This window comes from Salminus brasiliensis, chromosome 7 (genome assembly GCF_030463535.1).
Source record: "Salminus brasiliensis chromosome 7, fSalBra1.hap2, whole genome shotgun sequence".
In the NCBI taxonomy this organism is placed as follows: Eukaryota; Metazoa; Chordata; class Actinopteri; order Characiformes; family Bryconidae; genus Salminus; species Salminus brasiliensis.
Window position 1 is genome coordinate 39707324 of NC_132884.1, and position 17282 is coordinate 39724605.

Consider the following 17282-nt stretch of genomic DNA (forward strand, 5'->3'; position numbering starts at 1 on the left):
TCTAACTGAAGATTCTCAATTCTCTATACACAAGATCCTAAAAGTAGCCAGCAGAGATTCCACCTATTAGCTCTTGGTGTTTTCTGTCACCAAGGTCACATTTACTTTACCAATCACCCGTTGATGAATGCTAACAAATCTGAAAAATACATAATGCCCTCGCTGTGGGTCAAACATGGCTTAAACATTTGAATGTTGAATGTTAGAAGGTGACAAAGCTATGGCTTAGTTCAGGAATTACCTTACAGACAGAACTCAGTGTGTATTCACAGATGATTATAAGCCAATGTTTCTGGAGATCCCCAAGGGAATACCCCAAAGTTCAGTCCTAGCCCCTGTTTTATTTTCTATTTTTATAAATGCCAGTGGAAAGGACATGCTTACAACTAAAGTACATCTCTTTGCAGATGTATACAAAGGTCTACTCAGTTGCATTTTCTCTAAATCAGGCTATTGATGAGCTACAGATTGCCATCCAACAGTCGCAGGCCTCAGTCAAGGACCTAAAGTTGGTTCTTAATACTAAGAAAATCAGGTTCATGATCTTGGATTCTGCTTAATTGTAACCATTAGCAAGGGACAAAACTGAAAGAGTGTCATTCTACAATTGCTTGGGTATTTGGTTGGATGATAGGCACTCCTTTAGAGTGCATAATGAGAATCTAGTGAAGAAAAGGAAGATTAGACTGGGTTTATATTATCGTAATAGGACCTGCCTGAGTTTTGCAGCTCAGACTTTGTAAGTACTTTAGATTACTGTGACATTATTTACATGTAAAGAGTCGGTGTTTCCCAGTTCTTAACATTTTATATATAATTCGCTGTCTTACACACATTGTGTACTTTATTATCTGGTTTCTAGAAGGCTGTTCTGCAAAGTACCCGAACTTAATTTAGTATTGGGCAGATAATTCCAAACTTTCTATCTACAGAGGCCACAGAAGTGCTTGGTTTCAGCACCTTCAGCATAGTCTGGAATAGTCACTTCTTAACTGATAGCAACAGTTCCTTCAAACCTTAAGTGTGGCTCAGCTTGACATGTGATCTCTCAGGAGACATGGAAGACCAGCTTCAAGACTCTAGCAACCAGGTGGTGGAATGAACATCTGAATTCCTTGCTGTCTTCACTGCTGACTGGAGACCCATGTCTTTGAGTTGCAAGTAAGTGAATGCTAATCTTGCAATAATAAATACACCTATTGTAATTACACATTAAAAGATTTGTAGTCTTTGAAAGTTGTGTTTTATCATAAGTATCACGGCCTCTGGTCTTTGGCAAAATTTTACACCATGTAGACAAAAGTATTGGGACAAAGTTGATCCTGCTTTTGTTGGAGTAACTGTCTCTGCTGTCCAGACAAGAAGGCTTTCTACCAGATCTTGGAAGAGCACTGCTGTGAGTGCTGTGTTTAACTTAACAAGAGCATTAATGAGCTCAGGATGTTGGATGATTACCACCCCACCTCATCCTCAACTCTCCAATTCCACCATCCATCATTCCAGAGAACACAGTTCTTCCACTGCTCCACAGCTCAATGCTGGGGGGCTTTTTACCCCTCTAACCCACGCCTGGCATTATTAGGCAGCATGCTGCCAATAGGTTCATGTTTGTCTAATCCAGAGAGTCCTATTCTATTGGCAGTACATCTCTACAGGACCAGACAAGCTGTGTGTGTGTACTCTTGCACATCTGTGTCAGAAAAGGGTACAACTTAAAATAGCTGAATGCATTCATTAGAAGTGGTGTCCACATACATTTGGACGTGTAATGTACCTTTGCACACTGGCTTTTCAAGCACTTAACAAAATCTACTGTAATATAAAATGTATAAACTACTGGATATTGATGTTTTCTGTCTTTCAAGGTTACATTCACTTTACCAATCACCAGTTGATGCATGCTACCAAATCTGAAAAATACACACAATGCCTTTTGTGCATAGTGGTTAATGGCTTAAATGCTTGAACATGAAACATTAGAAGGTGACAAAGCTATGGCTTGGATCAGCAATTAACTTACAGACAGAACTCAGTGTGTATTTCCAGGTGTTCACGGACCAATATTTTTGGAGATCCCCAAGGGAGTACCTCAAGGTTCAGTCTTAGCCCCTATATTATTCTCTATTTTAACAAATAATATTGGAAAGGACATGCTTACAGCTAATGTACGGCTTTATGCAAACAGTACAGAGGTTTACTCAGTTGCCCAGTTGCTTACCAAAATCCCCATTTATTTTTAGATATGTTTTATAGATATTGACCTAAAATTATAATAGATATTGGATGGGGAAATGGAAGACTAATATGTCATTCAGCTATAAGCCCACATCATGGTTTATTGGCAAATTACAAAGATTTATGGTTTTCAATGAATGAAATTAATAATACACATTTATTCATTAATATGTAAAGTATTTAAAAAATGAGAAAAATGTTTGCTACAGCAGCAAGCAGCTGTAAAAACTAATGCATGCATTATAGCAACCCAACATCTACTCAGGTGGACACAAAGCTGGCTTACATTGTGGAAAGTACTCAGATTTCCCGCACAAGACTTTCAGTCAACATCGCTGTCTTACAGGTACCTATACATACATTCTACGGATGTGTGCACAGTGTGCATGGGCAGCCATTATTCATGACATTTCCCTTAAAGGCTACAACACACGCTCTCACTCAGCTGCTCGCCTCTAACGTCACTTAAGTCGCAAAACCACAACCTTAACGCAAAGCTTTCCTGTAGACAATCAGGGAATGCCCACATGCTATACATCACTAGCATTAAATCTCAACTTTTCAGAGGCTAAACAAATCCTTTCTGAAGTGTCAGCAATGGGGAAGTGTGAGTTTTGCTCAGTTAAGTTGTATTGCACACACAGACCCACTGTATTTTACTGGACTTATTGAGAAAAATCGAATTATTTATTAATAATTATATTACTTATTAAGTCAATTAAGGTCTGTACAATGACCACAAATATTTACCTAACTTAAAATAGTTGAGTTAGGGTCCTATATATTTATATATAATAACTCAATTTATTAGAAGCTAAAGAACACATCTTAACCAGGGGTGCCAATAATTATGGAGGGCACTATATATATATATATATATATATATATATATATATATATATATATATATATACAGTTTCATGTACAACAGACCTCATTTATTTGGGTAAAAACATAACACATGTTAACACATGTTTTTACACAGGATTTATACATTACAGTGTATAAGCCCAGTTGATCCTACTGTCACACAGCAGTGAGCTCACACACCGTCCGCTACCTTGTCGAATCCTGTTCCCTATTACAGTGATCTAGAATGTTGCTTGCAGGGGACAGGGAATAGGGCACAGTTTCAGACACAGCACTGGTTCACGAGAAACTACCGCCTGCTACTCTGATAAGCAGTTTGTGAGAAACGCCCGAGGATCAGAGCCATCCGTGAGGTCTCTTGTTCGCGTGCATAATCTGAAAGTGTGTGGTGTTTCATTCAGGGCAGATGGTGCAGTGTGGGGACTTTGATGACTAACAACAACCGAAGACAGAAAAAAGCTGTGGAAATCTCTTTATGTGTGAAGTTTGTCACGTTTTTCAGATTAAAGGGTTAAGCTTAAAAACTTGCAGATTCCTTATTGACAGATATGCCAAATCCTCAATCTCTGCATCTTACAAATACTTTTGACTCGTGGGTAGATTAAAGGTGCTGTATATGATTTCAATTCCATACGTAAAATTTTTGTAAAATTCTTGTAAAATTCAGCCAATGTTTCCTCATGGTTTTATAGTTCGCCGCACAACACTGTTCCAGCTACATTAGCAACAGGGAGTGTTAATGCAGAAGATGAGGGACAGGGAGAGGCAGGGGAGAGTGTGTATCTGGAGCTCAGTAGCTAGCTACATATTGATGGCTGAGAAACAGCTAAAAGGAAAAATCTGACCAACAAAATTTAAGAAGAAGAACAAAAAGTTCTCAGACCAATATTTCTGGAGATCCCCAAGGGAGTACCCCAAGGTTCAGTCTTAGCCCCTATATTATTCTCTAATTTAACAAATAACATTGGAAAGGACATGCTTACAGCTCTATGCAGACAGTACAGAGGTTTACTCTGTAGAGGTTTGCCCAGTTGCTCCCCAAAATCCCCATGTTTCATAGATATTGACCTAAAATTATAATAGATATCTGTTGGAGAAATGGGGAAGACTAATATGCCATTCGGCTAAAAGCCTACATCATGATTTATTGGCAAATTACAAAGATTTATGGTTTTCAATTAATGAAAAACAGCAACACATTTAGTCATTAATGTGTAAAGTATTTAAAAAATGAGAAAAATGTTTGCAACAGCAGCAAGCAGCTGTAAAAATTAATGCATGAACTACAGCTACACCTTAGATCAGGTGAGATGGAGGACACATGTACACATTGGTAAGGCATCTGGATGGTGAAGAGACATGGAAAGGCCTTCCAGATCTTTCAAGTATGCTTGTTAGCACAGTGGGAGTATTAGAATTCCTGCATAATTCGCAAAGCTACGCTGGGTAACAGTAGCTGGACAAGGCCGTTAGCTGACACGCTAACATCCAAACACCAGGCCAGTGGCCAATGCTACCACTATTGCAGTGTTGGACGAGGCCCTTATCCAGTGTGCTATAAAAGCATTAGCAAAGGTGGACAAGGCCGTTAGCCAGTGTGTTTTGGAGGCTGTGTTTGTATTTGCTGTCCTGTATTTGCAGTCCACAGGATAGCGTTGTTTCTTTAGCAATGCACTTGCATGAATTTGGTGGGGAGATTTTCTTGGATCATTTCTTGGAAGCAATTCATGTAGTTGGTATTCTGTGAAGCTATGTACAAAACATTATGGCCAATCACAGCTGGAGAGAAGAACATGACAATGTTGAAACAATGGCACAGCAATGGTTTAGACTATGTGAAGGTCTAGGTGAATGTATTGGACAATAAGCTTATTGTCGTTTCTCATTGATTCTGGGTTGAATGTGTGGGGAATGGGCAGGCTTGAAGGCCTGAACAACTTTGACAAGGGCCAAATCGACATGGCCCTACGACACACGATACCCAGAAATTCATACCTGGGCACTGCTTAGTTGATCACGATCAGCCTAGTCTAGTCTGACCATGTCTAGTCTAAACCAATCCAGTCTGAACCAATCCAGTATGATCGATTCCAGTCTGAACTAATCCAGTCTAGTCAAATCCAGTCTGGTTAGGGATATTTCGAGAGGACCTTATATACATTGGGAACTGTGGGAGGGGAAAGGATGATAATGAAGAAGAGGAATTTAAGGAGGGGTGTGGGGAATGAAGGTGAGGGTGAAGAAGGGGAGTTTAGGGAGGAGTAGGAGAGGAATGAAGTTGAGGGGAGTTGATGGTCATCACACAACAAAGGTCATCAGTATAACCACTTGATTGTTATCACCTTTTGAGGGTTATTTGAATTACCATATACAAAGAAAGAGAGTGACCACTTTAAGCCGGCAGAGGAAGGGTAACAAAAGGTGAGACAAAGGAGTAAGATAACCATTTGATAACAAGTTGAAACCACATGAAAGTAATGTTAGAAGGGCCATATTTTCACTCACCAGCTGAACTTTGTTACTGACCAGGTACAGGCCGTAATTGCAGTAGTGTTCCCTGATGGCAGTGGCCTTTTTCAGCAGGATAATTCACCTTGCACACAATGTTGGGGAATGGCTTATAAAGAGGAAGACGATAAAGTGCTTAAGGTCCACATTCCCCAGATCTCCATCCAATCCAGCCTCTGTGGGTTATGAACGAACGTTGTCTGACGTTGTCTATTTCCTGTATAGGCTTCCTGAGGTTTAGGTTTGATTACCACAAGGCCTGGCAGTCTGATTGATGTCCCAGAAGTTGTTTAACGGTGTGTACTGTATGTGGGCATTAACATGAGTGTTTGCACATGGGACACACCTTGGCCATTATTTGACAATGCAAAGCAACCCAATGACCAAGCAGCTTCTTTATACTCCATTACGGTGGCATGCAACAGTTTGTGCACTTCTAGTCACATCTTCGATTCCTGTGAATAGCTGAGTGAGTAAAAGATGACCAGATTTCAAACAGGCATAAAGTTAATTAATGATGTTTTACTAACAAATTTTCAGATTTTAAGCAATATGACTTTTTATTTCTATCTATTTAGCTTCAAAATAACAAACAAGACTAAAAGGCAAGCCTAGTTTTGCTGGGCCGCAAATGCACTGGCTGCATAGAAACATCAGTGGTATTTCAGCAATGGGGAGTTTGGGACCAACATATCTGCTCTTTATTGTGAAAAGGCTTCTGTGGTTTAAAACAACCTCTATTCTGTTTCCTGTAGCATTTCCTATGACCCTGCCTGGCCCTCTGAGCCTTAAGATGAAGACCACATATTCACTAGTGTTTAGATGCAAAGGGCCCAGGACCTCATCGACACCACTGCAGCGATGCTATCACCACAGTAGTGATACTAAGGCCAGCAGCTGGTGTGTTAGCGATACTAATGCAGTGATAGCTATGTAATCTGAGTAAGGCCAGTGGCTGGTGTGGTAGCGATGTTAATGCCGCAATAGAGATGCTATACATGACGGCTGTGATGCTAACACCGTGGTTCATAGCAATGCTGTGCAAGGCTGGCGGTACTGATGCTATAATGAAATTGCCTCTTCTAGACCAGCCCACTAAGCAGTCCAGGCAAAAAGGTGCAGGGCCCAAAGCAAATATTTGGGTACTCTGCATCATTAGTACTTAGTAACAAACACCCTTATGGCCAAAATCATGGCTTGAAAAATCTTTACTGTTGCAGCTAAGAGTTTCAGTTCTTTTCACTACTGAATTCATACTTCCACCTTCTACCACTGAAAGGAGGTGTGTGGTGACTCTTCCATGACGATTTTTCTGTCCTGGCACCAAAGTGGTGGAACGAACTTCCCCTGGGTGTCCGAGCAGCAGAGTCGCTCGCTGTCTTTAAATGCAGACTGAAGACCCTCCTCTTCAGAGAATACTTGGGCGAATAGTAGAGTGGTCTCCTTACTGACTTGTGAGATATTTTTAAATTTTTAGTCTATTCTAACTAGCTGAGGTTTTTCTTGGGTAAATAGCAAAGCACTTTTGTAAGTCGCTCTGGAGAAGAGCGTCTGCTAAATGCCTTAAATGTAAATGTAATCATATTTGTGGACGCGTCTCTGCACAGTAGAGTCTGCAAAAACTTCCTGAAGCTTTTGGTACAAAGCAACAAACATATGTAACCCTGCATATGTTAGCTGCAGCTAATGAAGTTAACCGGCTAACACAGGTAGTGACTGACGGACTGATGGGAGCTCATTACGAAGAATTATCAGACAGTAAATATTCTCACAGCAGCAGGTTATTACCAGCCAAATTCCAAGTGTTTGAAGGTTTATAATTTCACTATCAAGAAGCTAAGTATCAGGGTAAAATGCTAACACCATCACCAACACCCCTCTGATACAGGGATATCATTTAGTCTTCAGTTTGAGATACATTTTACACAAAAAGCTGAGGTGAGTAAGGGATGACTGCACCTCGAACCACTAAACCTGTATGTTGTGGTTGGGCGTCTACGGCATAAGCTGTATATTGCGTGAAGACCAGATTCACCTAATTGTAAAGTCACTGTTTTGATGTCATCAGGGCGAACCACAGTGGGTGTGTTGTCGTGACTAGGGGCCTGACTCGATGACGCACATGCTGCGTATCTCTTTGTTACATCCTTACAAAGACACATGTGGCTGCACCGGGGGCGTATTCACTTTAACGTGTCTTTGATCCTCAACAGCTGCTGTGTGTATAACGTGATCTAACCAAGCCAAATGTCACACTTTGGCCACACTTCTCCCTGTCTGCCAGAGTGCCTTCACACGCCTGTGGTTTTGGGGGGGGGGGGGGGGGGGGGGGGGGGTTGCAGGGTGCTCTGCACTATGAACAGCAATGATGTGTAGTGTGTCGGTACATGTCAATCAACACTTAAACAGTGCACATCCAGTATTTGTGATAAGTGATCTCTGCCACAAAAAGCTATCGTGCAAGGGGCTTATATCTCTAAAATGATAACTTTACAGGAGAAGAAAAAAATACTATTAATATTAATATTAATATATAAAGTAATATTCCAGATAATTTTGGAGCATTTCTATTGGTCCATTTATTAAGAAATTCTGATCCAATATAAAAAACAACTGCCAGATTCAGATTTATGTTGAAAAGTTAAAAATGGAGATACAAGGTAAGATAAAGACACTAAAGAGGAGATACAAGTTTCTTGCAGTACAGCAACGATATATTCATCTGAGCTCAGCCATGTCAGTGGCGTCCTGTATCTGCTGCCTGCATCAGGTTCAAAACCCTGATACTGGCCTACAAGGCCGAAAATGGACCTGCCCCTCCGATGGCAATGCTCAGAACCCAGTTCATCCAAGAGCCCTTCCAGAATCAGAATCAGAATCTCTTTATTTCACCAAGTTTGTTACACATACAAGAAATTTTACTTGGTGAGAGCAACACAAGTATGACAGTGTAACAAACAAACAAACAAGTATTACATTAAAACAGAAAAATACACTAAACAATAAATAGAATAAAGAATAATCAGTAAAAATTAATAGTAGAGCTGTAAAAAAACTATTATTCACAGATATAAACATTTACAGAAAATGAACATCTGTACAGCTGTGCAGATACTCCTAGTGCTCTATCTATCTGTCTGTCTGTCTATCTATGTCTGTCTGTCTGTCTGTCTGTCTATCTATCTATATATCTATCTATCTATCTATCTATCTATCTATCTGTCTGTCTGTCTGTCTATCTGTCTATCTATCTATCTATCTATCTATCTATCTGTCTGTCTATCTGTCTATCTATCTATCTGTCTGTCTGTCTGTCTGTCTATCTGTATGTCTATCTATCTGTCTATCTATCTATCTATCTACCTATCTATCTATCTATCTATCTATCTATCTATCTGTCTATCTGTCTGTCTGTCTGTCTATCTGTATGTCTATCTGTATGTCTATATATCTTTCTATCTATCTGTCTATCTGTCTGTCTGTCTATCTGTCTGTCTATCTGCCTGTCTCTCTGTCTGCATGTCTCTCTATCTATCTGTCTATCTGCCTGTCTGTCTGCCTGTCTGTCTATCTATCCATATATTTTTAAAACTATAAATTCCCATAATTCCCTAATTTTTTAATAAACTAAAGCGATCACCACCTATAAACAGATCCTTTGGAGCATTAACAACTAAGTTTACTCCTTTGTCTCAGCAAACACACTTTGGCTTGTGCACACGAGTCTACAAGATCAATCCGCACAGTGGAAACTAAGCGCTGCTCTGAAGCTACAGAGGAAATGGTGACGACATTATGGCAAACGGGTTACACGAGGAAATGCTGTGTGCTAGCAGCTGCAGAAACCTCATTCTTGTAACAAAAAAAATGTAGAGCAGTGAAAATAGTAACGTGATTAATTAAATGCCCCTCAGGAAGCCATTCCCATTTCCACTCAGATCAAACAGTAGATGTTCAGTGATAGCAGTTTCATTTCTAGGTATTACTCACTCACACAACCAGTCATTCAGTGTTTTTGCTGTGATGATGTAGAAACTTTTACTGAATTTCATGAAACAGCTCATGGAAAAATGCCCTAGAATGATGATCACTTTCACATTGCGCAGTTTCAATCAACTGTCTTACACTAAACAATATCTATCAGCCATGACATTAAAACCATAAAACCATAATAATATAAAACCACTGGGTGAGATGTTCTGACTATAAAATGACTGGGTCAGAACATCTAAAAAATGCATCAGGCACGTACCCCTGTGGGGTATTTCCAGTATTTAGTGGTCACTACCCACCAAAAGTGCATGAATAAAGAACAACCAGTGAACCTGCGATAGGGTCATGAGCGCCAGAGGCTTCACAGCTTACAGGATGATCTACTGCTAATGTCTTGGTGCCAGATACCACAGTAGGCATTAGCAGAGAGTCCATGCCTTAATGGTCAGTTTTTTTCCTAATAGGTCATTTAAAGAACCATAAATATTTGATCTTTCAGACACAGTATGGAACAAAAGTGTGCTTATAAGGACTGATCTTGAACCTTGAATCTATTTTTGTGGACGACCAATGCAGAAATCTGATATAGGGCTGTATATGTACAGTATATATATATATATATATATATATATATATATATATATATATATATATATACACACACACACACACACATACACACAGACACATACCATATACTGTTAAAATGTATGTGTTTGTATGTATATATTTATCTATTACTAAAGTATATGTCCCATAATTCATGTTGGACATAAGGGAATTTCATATATTCTAATATATGTCATATGTTTAAAATCTATATATTTTCATATTGGTATATACTCAGATATAAAATTATTGCCTGACCTATTACCTGATCTTGTATGGATAAACTAACATGTTTTTAACCTTAATATTAAATCCCATTTCCAATCTGTTTACTGATTTTTGCAAAGGGTCAAAACGTATCATCCTGATTTGAACAAAATCTGGAATAAGATGTTTGGAGAAAGCAGAGCATTGCCAATACAAACTCTGATTAAATAGCTGTTCCAAGCTGCTTTCCTTCACTAAAGAGCGTCTCTGTTTTACCCACAGAACTGCAGTTGTTCCGTTCTTGGGCCCTTTAGTACAAATGAACAGTGCTTCATGTTCTTGCCCTTAAACGTGCCGGAGGAAAAATGAGAGCACATGAAATACAGACGTTATCGCCTTCTTTTGACCACACTGCAGAGAAAGGGAGGAGGTTACCATACTCTCAGGGGAAAAAAACAAAACAAAAAAACTTCTCCCTGTAGGCGGGGGCAATACCTGTAGATATGGAGCACTGCGCCACCCACTGTTCTTCAGAAGTCTTTCAGCCGTAGAGGCGTCCAGTATGATGGTGTGATGTAAATGCTGCTCTGAGATGATAAGAAACAAGAACGACTTAAGGGGTTTTTACTTTTACGAAGTGTTTATTCTGTTTATTGGAAGGGGTTTTAATTTTGCCGCCGGAAATAATTCCATGTTATCAGGTCAGACCTTAAAAAACAGAAAAAACATTCTCAGATGTTGCCCTACTCTAACCTACTGTAGGAGAACAGTCTCACATTATCCAGGTTTGGTTTAGGAGGAGTATCTCAGGAGCTTGTTAGTCACCATAGGTGAAAAACAGAAGGGCACCTTTGGAAACACCCGAAAAAGGTCATGACTACACTGAACACCCTCTACTACAGCTTAGGAGTAGTCTTAAAGAAGTCTGATAAGTGGACATATTTGTGCATATATCATGAAGGATTGTGCGCACACACACACACACACACACACATATATATATATATATATATATATATATACCCAATAAAAAAATACAAAATATTCTTCATATACATATTTGTCATTACCATACATTGGATGCATATGTATAACATATGGATTACATGACTGTTTTTGATTGGTAGGTAAATACATATGTGTACATACATATAGTAAACATAGAATATCAGATATTGTTCATATATGTAACATGTAAAGGTATTTATATAGGCCTATGTGTTGCACACACACACACACACACACACACACATACATATATATATATATATATATTACTGGCAAAAATATGTATATTATATACATATCTCATATTCTTAATTGGACAGTTTTATATTAATTTCCATATATGTTATGTGTATTTTTTTTTTATTATGTTTTGGATTTAAGGAAATTTCATATATCAAACTTCTACACTGCCACATATCAGATATCCTACATGCCACAGGCTGTAGACAAGACTGTAAGACTGTAAGAATGTAAAAAAAACAAACAAACAACACAAAAAAATAAGGCAATGGAAAAAAATGGATGGAGCATCCAAATGGAGGAAAAACCCACTGGATATTTGTCACATATAGTTCTGTGCAGATGTTTTAGGCACCTAAGCACATTGTTTAAACCCGTGTCTCTCAGTAATGAGAGAGTTTTTACTGTAGAAGCTCCAGATCTCATCAGAACAGATGCAAAGAAACATAAATCCAGTAAAAAGGAGAAACAAGAGCTTCTCATTCTGAAGAAAGTAATGAGATCTTGTCGGTGAGCTAGTCTGAAGAATAGAATAGCTCGGTTCCAGGTTTCTCATCTTGGAATCTTGGATGGATGTGATTATGGATTGATATATGTTATATATTTTTCAATATATGACAAAAATGTGTTGAATGCAAGGTAATATATCAAATATATGTCATATATTTTGACCCTATATATTGTCATATCTCTGTATTGGTCTTTGTAGGCATAATGAAGACTACAAATCCCAGGTGTGGAAAGTGACATTTAAAAAATAATTTCTTTTAAAGACAAGAATTTCACAAGGCAACGGAAAAATCCATTGAAAAATGTACAAACTAATAAACTGATACTAAACTAATGTCCCCTAATATCTAATATTAGCATTGCTGGTACCTCAGTGCTCATAGGACACACTCACTATACACAACATCATACAAAATCTACCTCGTCCCCCACCTCTGCCAAAACACACCCTCAAATCCCCAGGCAGAGACAGAACTTTCAGTGGAAGGAGTTGACAAAAATGGAGAACAATGAATCAGAACCAAAAAATTGTCAATTAAACTGATGGGGCTTCTGATAATTACATCACTGGTTTCAGTTTCCGCTAGTCATGGAACCGCTCACTGACTGTGCCATGTCCTGGTGTTAGTACTACTGCAGTTTAAAGCGAACAGCTAAAACACTGTGTTTACACAGGTATATGATACCTACTGTAGATTTTTTTGTTTGTTTTTATCAAAAGACTGGCATAAGTTTTCAGAATAAATAGGAGGATCATTCAGGGGTCAGACAGCGGGCGGAATGAACTTCTCCCCAGATTCTTCCACAGGCTTCCCACATTTGCTATCTACAAAGAGACAGAAGAGCACATTTACATACCCACACATAGCCCACGCAGTTCACCAATCATCATCAGAAGGTCTCTCACCTTGTCGATGCATCCCTTTCTTATTGTTACCAAAGCAGGTAGTGACTTTCAGCTTGATGATGGCCAGCTGTATCAGGAGAAGAGCCAGAACACAGCCCAGTGGAACCATCCCTGTAATCCAAAGCTCATTATTAGAATGAGAACTCGTTCTCCACGTCTAATTAGAACAGTAGGTGAGATCTTGTTGGTGAGCTAGTCTGAAGAACAGAGCTCGGTTCCTCCAGGTTTCTCCTGGACGCCTCCCCTCCCAGTCCAGCCAGCATAGCATGGAGGATGTGTTCACCTCCATCATCATCATCATCATCATCAGCAGCAGCAGCAGCTCACCTGTTTTACCATCATTAAGCCCTGATTTACCATCAAACCAGGTGTTGATCTGAGGAGAACTCTAAATAATACTAGACTCCATCAGAGAGGAGAACTTTGGAGATGTTCTAATGATGAACACAGTGATGGAGAACCACCACCAACATTATTAGTGTTTATTCTAATATTAGTGATGATAAATATGTACATATAAAATATATTAAAATGCATTTGAAATAAACGCTTACTGTCCTGATAAGGAGCTTAATTCTGAAAACTGAAACTGTATGCGACATATAGGTCAATTTATTTGAAATTGGCCATATTCCAATTTGAGGCATAATTTAGCCATTTATCACATATATAAACATATATATGTAACACATATATTTACTGATATGATTAACTGTGTTGATGTAGAAATGAAGCTTCTAGTAAACGCAATTAATCACGTTTTGTCAGCTTTGTTGTTTTAACCAAAGTAAGTAACCAGACTGCTTTACAGTTTTGACTTACCTGACTCTCCAACTGTAAGGAAACACTGTCAACTCTGGAAAGGTTAGCCTGAACATTACTTCAGCTCAAAGATTAGCCTAAGAAAGTTACTTCAGCCTAAATGTTAGCCTGAAAATGAATCCAATATGAGAGTTAGCTCGAAAGTTAGCTTAAAAGTGACATCGGCCTGAAGGTTAGCTTGAAAGTTACTTCAACCTGAAATTTAGCTCGAAAGTTACTTTAGCCTGAAAGTTAGCTTGAAGGTGACTTAATCCTGAAGGTTAGCTTGAAAGTTACTTCAGTCTGAAGGTTAGCCTAAGAAAGTTACTTCAACATGAAGGTTAGCTTAAAAGTTACTTCAGACTGAAGGTTAGCTTAAAAGTTACTTCAGCCTGAAGGTTAGCTTAAAAGTTACTTTAGTCTGAAAGTTAGCTTGAGAGTGATTTAATCCTGAAGGTTGGCTTGAAAGTTACTTCAGTCTGAAGGTTAGCCTAAGAAAGTTACTTCAGTCTGAAGGTTAGCCTAAGAAAGTTACTTCAACATGAAAGTTATCTTAAAAGTTACTTCAGCCTGAAGGTTAGCTTAAAAGTTACTTTAGCCTGAAAGTTAGCTTGAAGGTGACTTAATCCTGAAGGTTAGCTTAAAAGTTACTTTAGCCTGAAGGTTAGCCTAAGAAAGTTACTTTAGTCTGAAGGTAAAAATCAATGTTACAATATTTTCCTCTGTTCATCTTTTTGAATCTCAGCTTGTCTTACATATTGGAATCCAATGAACTCTTTTCTTGGACTTTTTTGGGCTGATCATTCACTTGCTTTGCTTTCTTCAGTAACGTCGAACTGTAAAAATATCAAACAGTTCTTACAGTGATGCAAAGGCATCTGCCTGGTGCTTGGAGGCGCTGAGCTGGGAGCTGCACTGCTGTAGACAGATGTTTTGGTGGTTTGTATTCTGGTTGGTGCCATAGGGGAAGTGTTGGCAGATGTCTGAGGCTCCAGGATGGCTGACGGGGTGAGAGTTGAGATCTCAGGTCTTTTTTCAAATTTCTTGCAAATGACGTCAGAGGTGTCAGTTCCTGCGACCATGACCCCATCGTGGTCACACCTGGAGAAAAAAAAAAACAAAGAGTGTTATTTTGTGATGTTTTATCAGCGCTGTAACAGGTTGACATTCAGGAAGTAAAAGGGGCTCAGGGTTTGTATGACACATTTAAATTTGTCTGACTGGCGTCGAGCAAAAGAGACAACATACTTTTTCCATGGTTGACATTTAGAGTTATACCCGCTGGTGAAGGTTCCGATTGGGCATTTCTTGCAAATTAATTCTCCCTTTTCTTAAACACAAAAAACAACAACTTAATTTAAAACCAACAAAATATTAAATGAAACAGAAATAATACTATATATTTACATTTACAATATTTATTGTTTTATTACCTGACATCTCAGTTCCTGATCCCTTCTGGCACCTGCATTCTGCATTTGAACCCCGCAAGAAGGAAAAACCGACCCAGCACTCACACTTCGTATTGCTGTACGGTGTGCAGGGGGATACCTCTCTACTATTCCCTGTCAAAATAAGAGCATAAAAGAAGTCAGTGTAAAAAACAGTGACAGGAAAAACAAGCTCTTCTAAAAATGTTCACCATAGAATAATCAAATCTACGAGACGATGAAGCTTCAATCAGTGCAATAGAGCACTGGTAGATGAACCATTACTTTAATACCAGTTATTTACCATTAACAACCATGATTGATGTTTTTTTTTTCAATAAATGATGAATTATGTATGATAAATGTTGAAAATTAATAAATTATGAAATCAATATGATCTAATTCCACTAGAAGCAAAAATGTATCCTTACATTAGTCTACATAAAAAAGGCAACTTTACAGGAGAAGGAAAAAGCCTTCTTAACTTTCAGTGGAAGTCAATGTAAAGTCACATCGAGACATTTCTATTGGTCCATTCATCATGAAATTGTTCTTTTTTTTGCGAGCCAGCACTGGCAACCGTCACTCCAAACATGTGTCTTATCAGATATAGAAAAGCTTCATGAACTTACGGCAAGGCATACAGTTCAAACATTCTACATAATCCCCTCTGTCTGGTTGATATTGAGCCTTAGGACAGGGCACACACTTGTCTCCATCTAGGGATGCCATCTGACCTGCGAAAGACACATGGCCACTTCAATTAGGGCAAGCACATCAAACCCAGAGCAGTAATGGCAAGTTACAAACATCAGAGCCGGTGGTCTTATACTCACCTGGCTCGCATTCAATTCTAGTAGCAGCTTGATGGAGCACAAAAAAACACAAGAAGCTCGAGAGAAGCTGGGAGCCCTGGCTGAACATGATCACGCCGTGAAAGACAGCTGTAGAGTGAAGGTGCTAATGCAGACGACAATGCAAATGAACTTCCTGTTTCCATTTACAAGTGGAGTAACTACATATTTCTGATGATTTTTTTAATGAATATTAGTAATAACTTAGTAATGACTAATGAAATTGATTTGAGTAATAATATGTTTTTGACTTATTAGTAACTAATCCGCTTTCTAGGTCCTAGCTCTGTGTACAAAAGAGTTACAGATATCAGGGCTTTATTTTTTACATACACATAAGCAGTGACCAGAGCTGACTTTTAAAACTCAAAGGACCTGAGGTATTCAGCAACTACTGTAAATGATATGTATGTAGTCCTGTGAGAAGAAAAGAATTTAAAGATCTTGACAAACAAACAAACAAACAAACAAACAAACAAAAACCCACACAGAACCAGTAGTGGAGAAAAGACTTCAATCACATTTTGGGTAAAATGTAACATGGATATTTTATGTAGTTAAAAAAAAGTAGAACCTGCTTCTGGAGAAAATCTGTATGAGGAAAATCCATACAGTGGCTTGTTTTGGCATCTCCTGGTCAGAATTTCTGTTAATAAGATGAGTAGAAGATGGCTGATCTCCAAAAGATAGTGATCCTCTATTTGACCCCTTTTTCTACCTAATCTGTGTTCATGTGAACTTCCCTAAATTCCCTCACTAGCAATGCCCCTAGCAATAACACCAGTAGAGTAAAGACTGCCAATACAACACCTAAGGAGGTGGGAGGAGGTGGTATTAGCCCACCCCTGAGGGAGCAAGATTGTGCAAGATTGTGCTCTCTCTGGCTCTGGCTGCTGATGACCTCGCATTCGAACCAGCCACCCTCAGATCATAGAGGCAGCGCCTGAGTCCACTGGACCACTCAGATCCTCCCCTCTCCACATTTTAAGCAAAGCTGTCCTGAATTTTGTGTCTCTTGCAGTGAGCGCAGATATGACCCCTCCCATGAATCACCTGAATACTGATTTCTCACCTGTGTTGCAGTCCACTCTGCTTATATAAGCCCATCTG

At 38.9% G+C, this 17282-nt stretch overlaps 1 protein-coding gene across 1 annotated transcript; it reads right to left on the bottom strand.

Annotated features, from left to right (window-relative positions):
- Positions 1-11043: 11043 nt before the first annotated feature.
- LOC140559646 (tumor necrosis factor receptor superfamily member 1B) lies at positions 11044-17282 on the bottom strand. Its single transcript, XM_072683194.1, has 7 exons — positions 16155-17282; positions 15951-16055; positions 15322-15453; positions 15137-15218; positions 14751-14989; positions 13088-13198; positions 11044-13006 (listed from the first exon to the last, which is right to left on the bottom strand). The coding sequence occupies exons 1-7, from the start codon at positions 16240-16242 to the stop codon at positions 12945-12947; spliced, it is 819 nt and encodes a 272-aa protein (XP_072539295.1). The 5' UTR covers positions 16243-17282; the 3' UTR covers positions 11044-12944.

Bases quoted from the DNA above. Each gene is read 5' to 3' on its own strand.
- LOC140559646 (XM_072683194.1), bottom strand. From the start codon at position 16,242: ATGTTCAGCCAGGGCTCCCAGCTTCTCTCGAGCTTCTTGTGTTTTTTT. The intron at 15,219-15,321 runs GTAATAAAACAA...TTTGTGTTTAAG, and splicing joins ATCAGGAACTGAGATGTCAG to AAAAGGGAGAATTAATTTGC. The intron at 14,990-15,136 runs GTATGTTGTCTC...TTTTTTCTCCAG, and splicing joins AAATGTCAACCATGGAAAAA to GTGTGACCACGATGGGGTCA.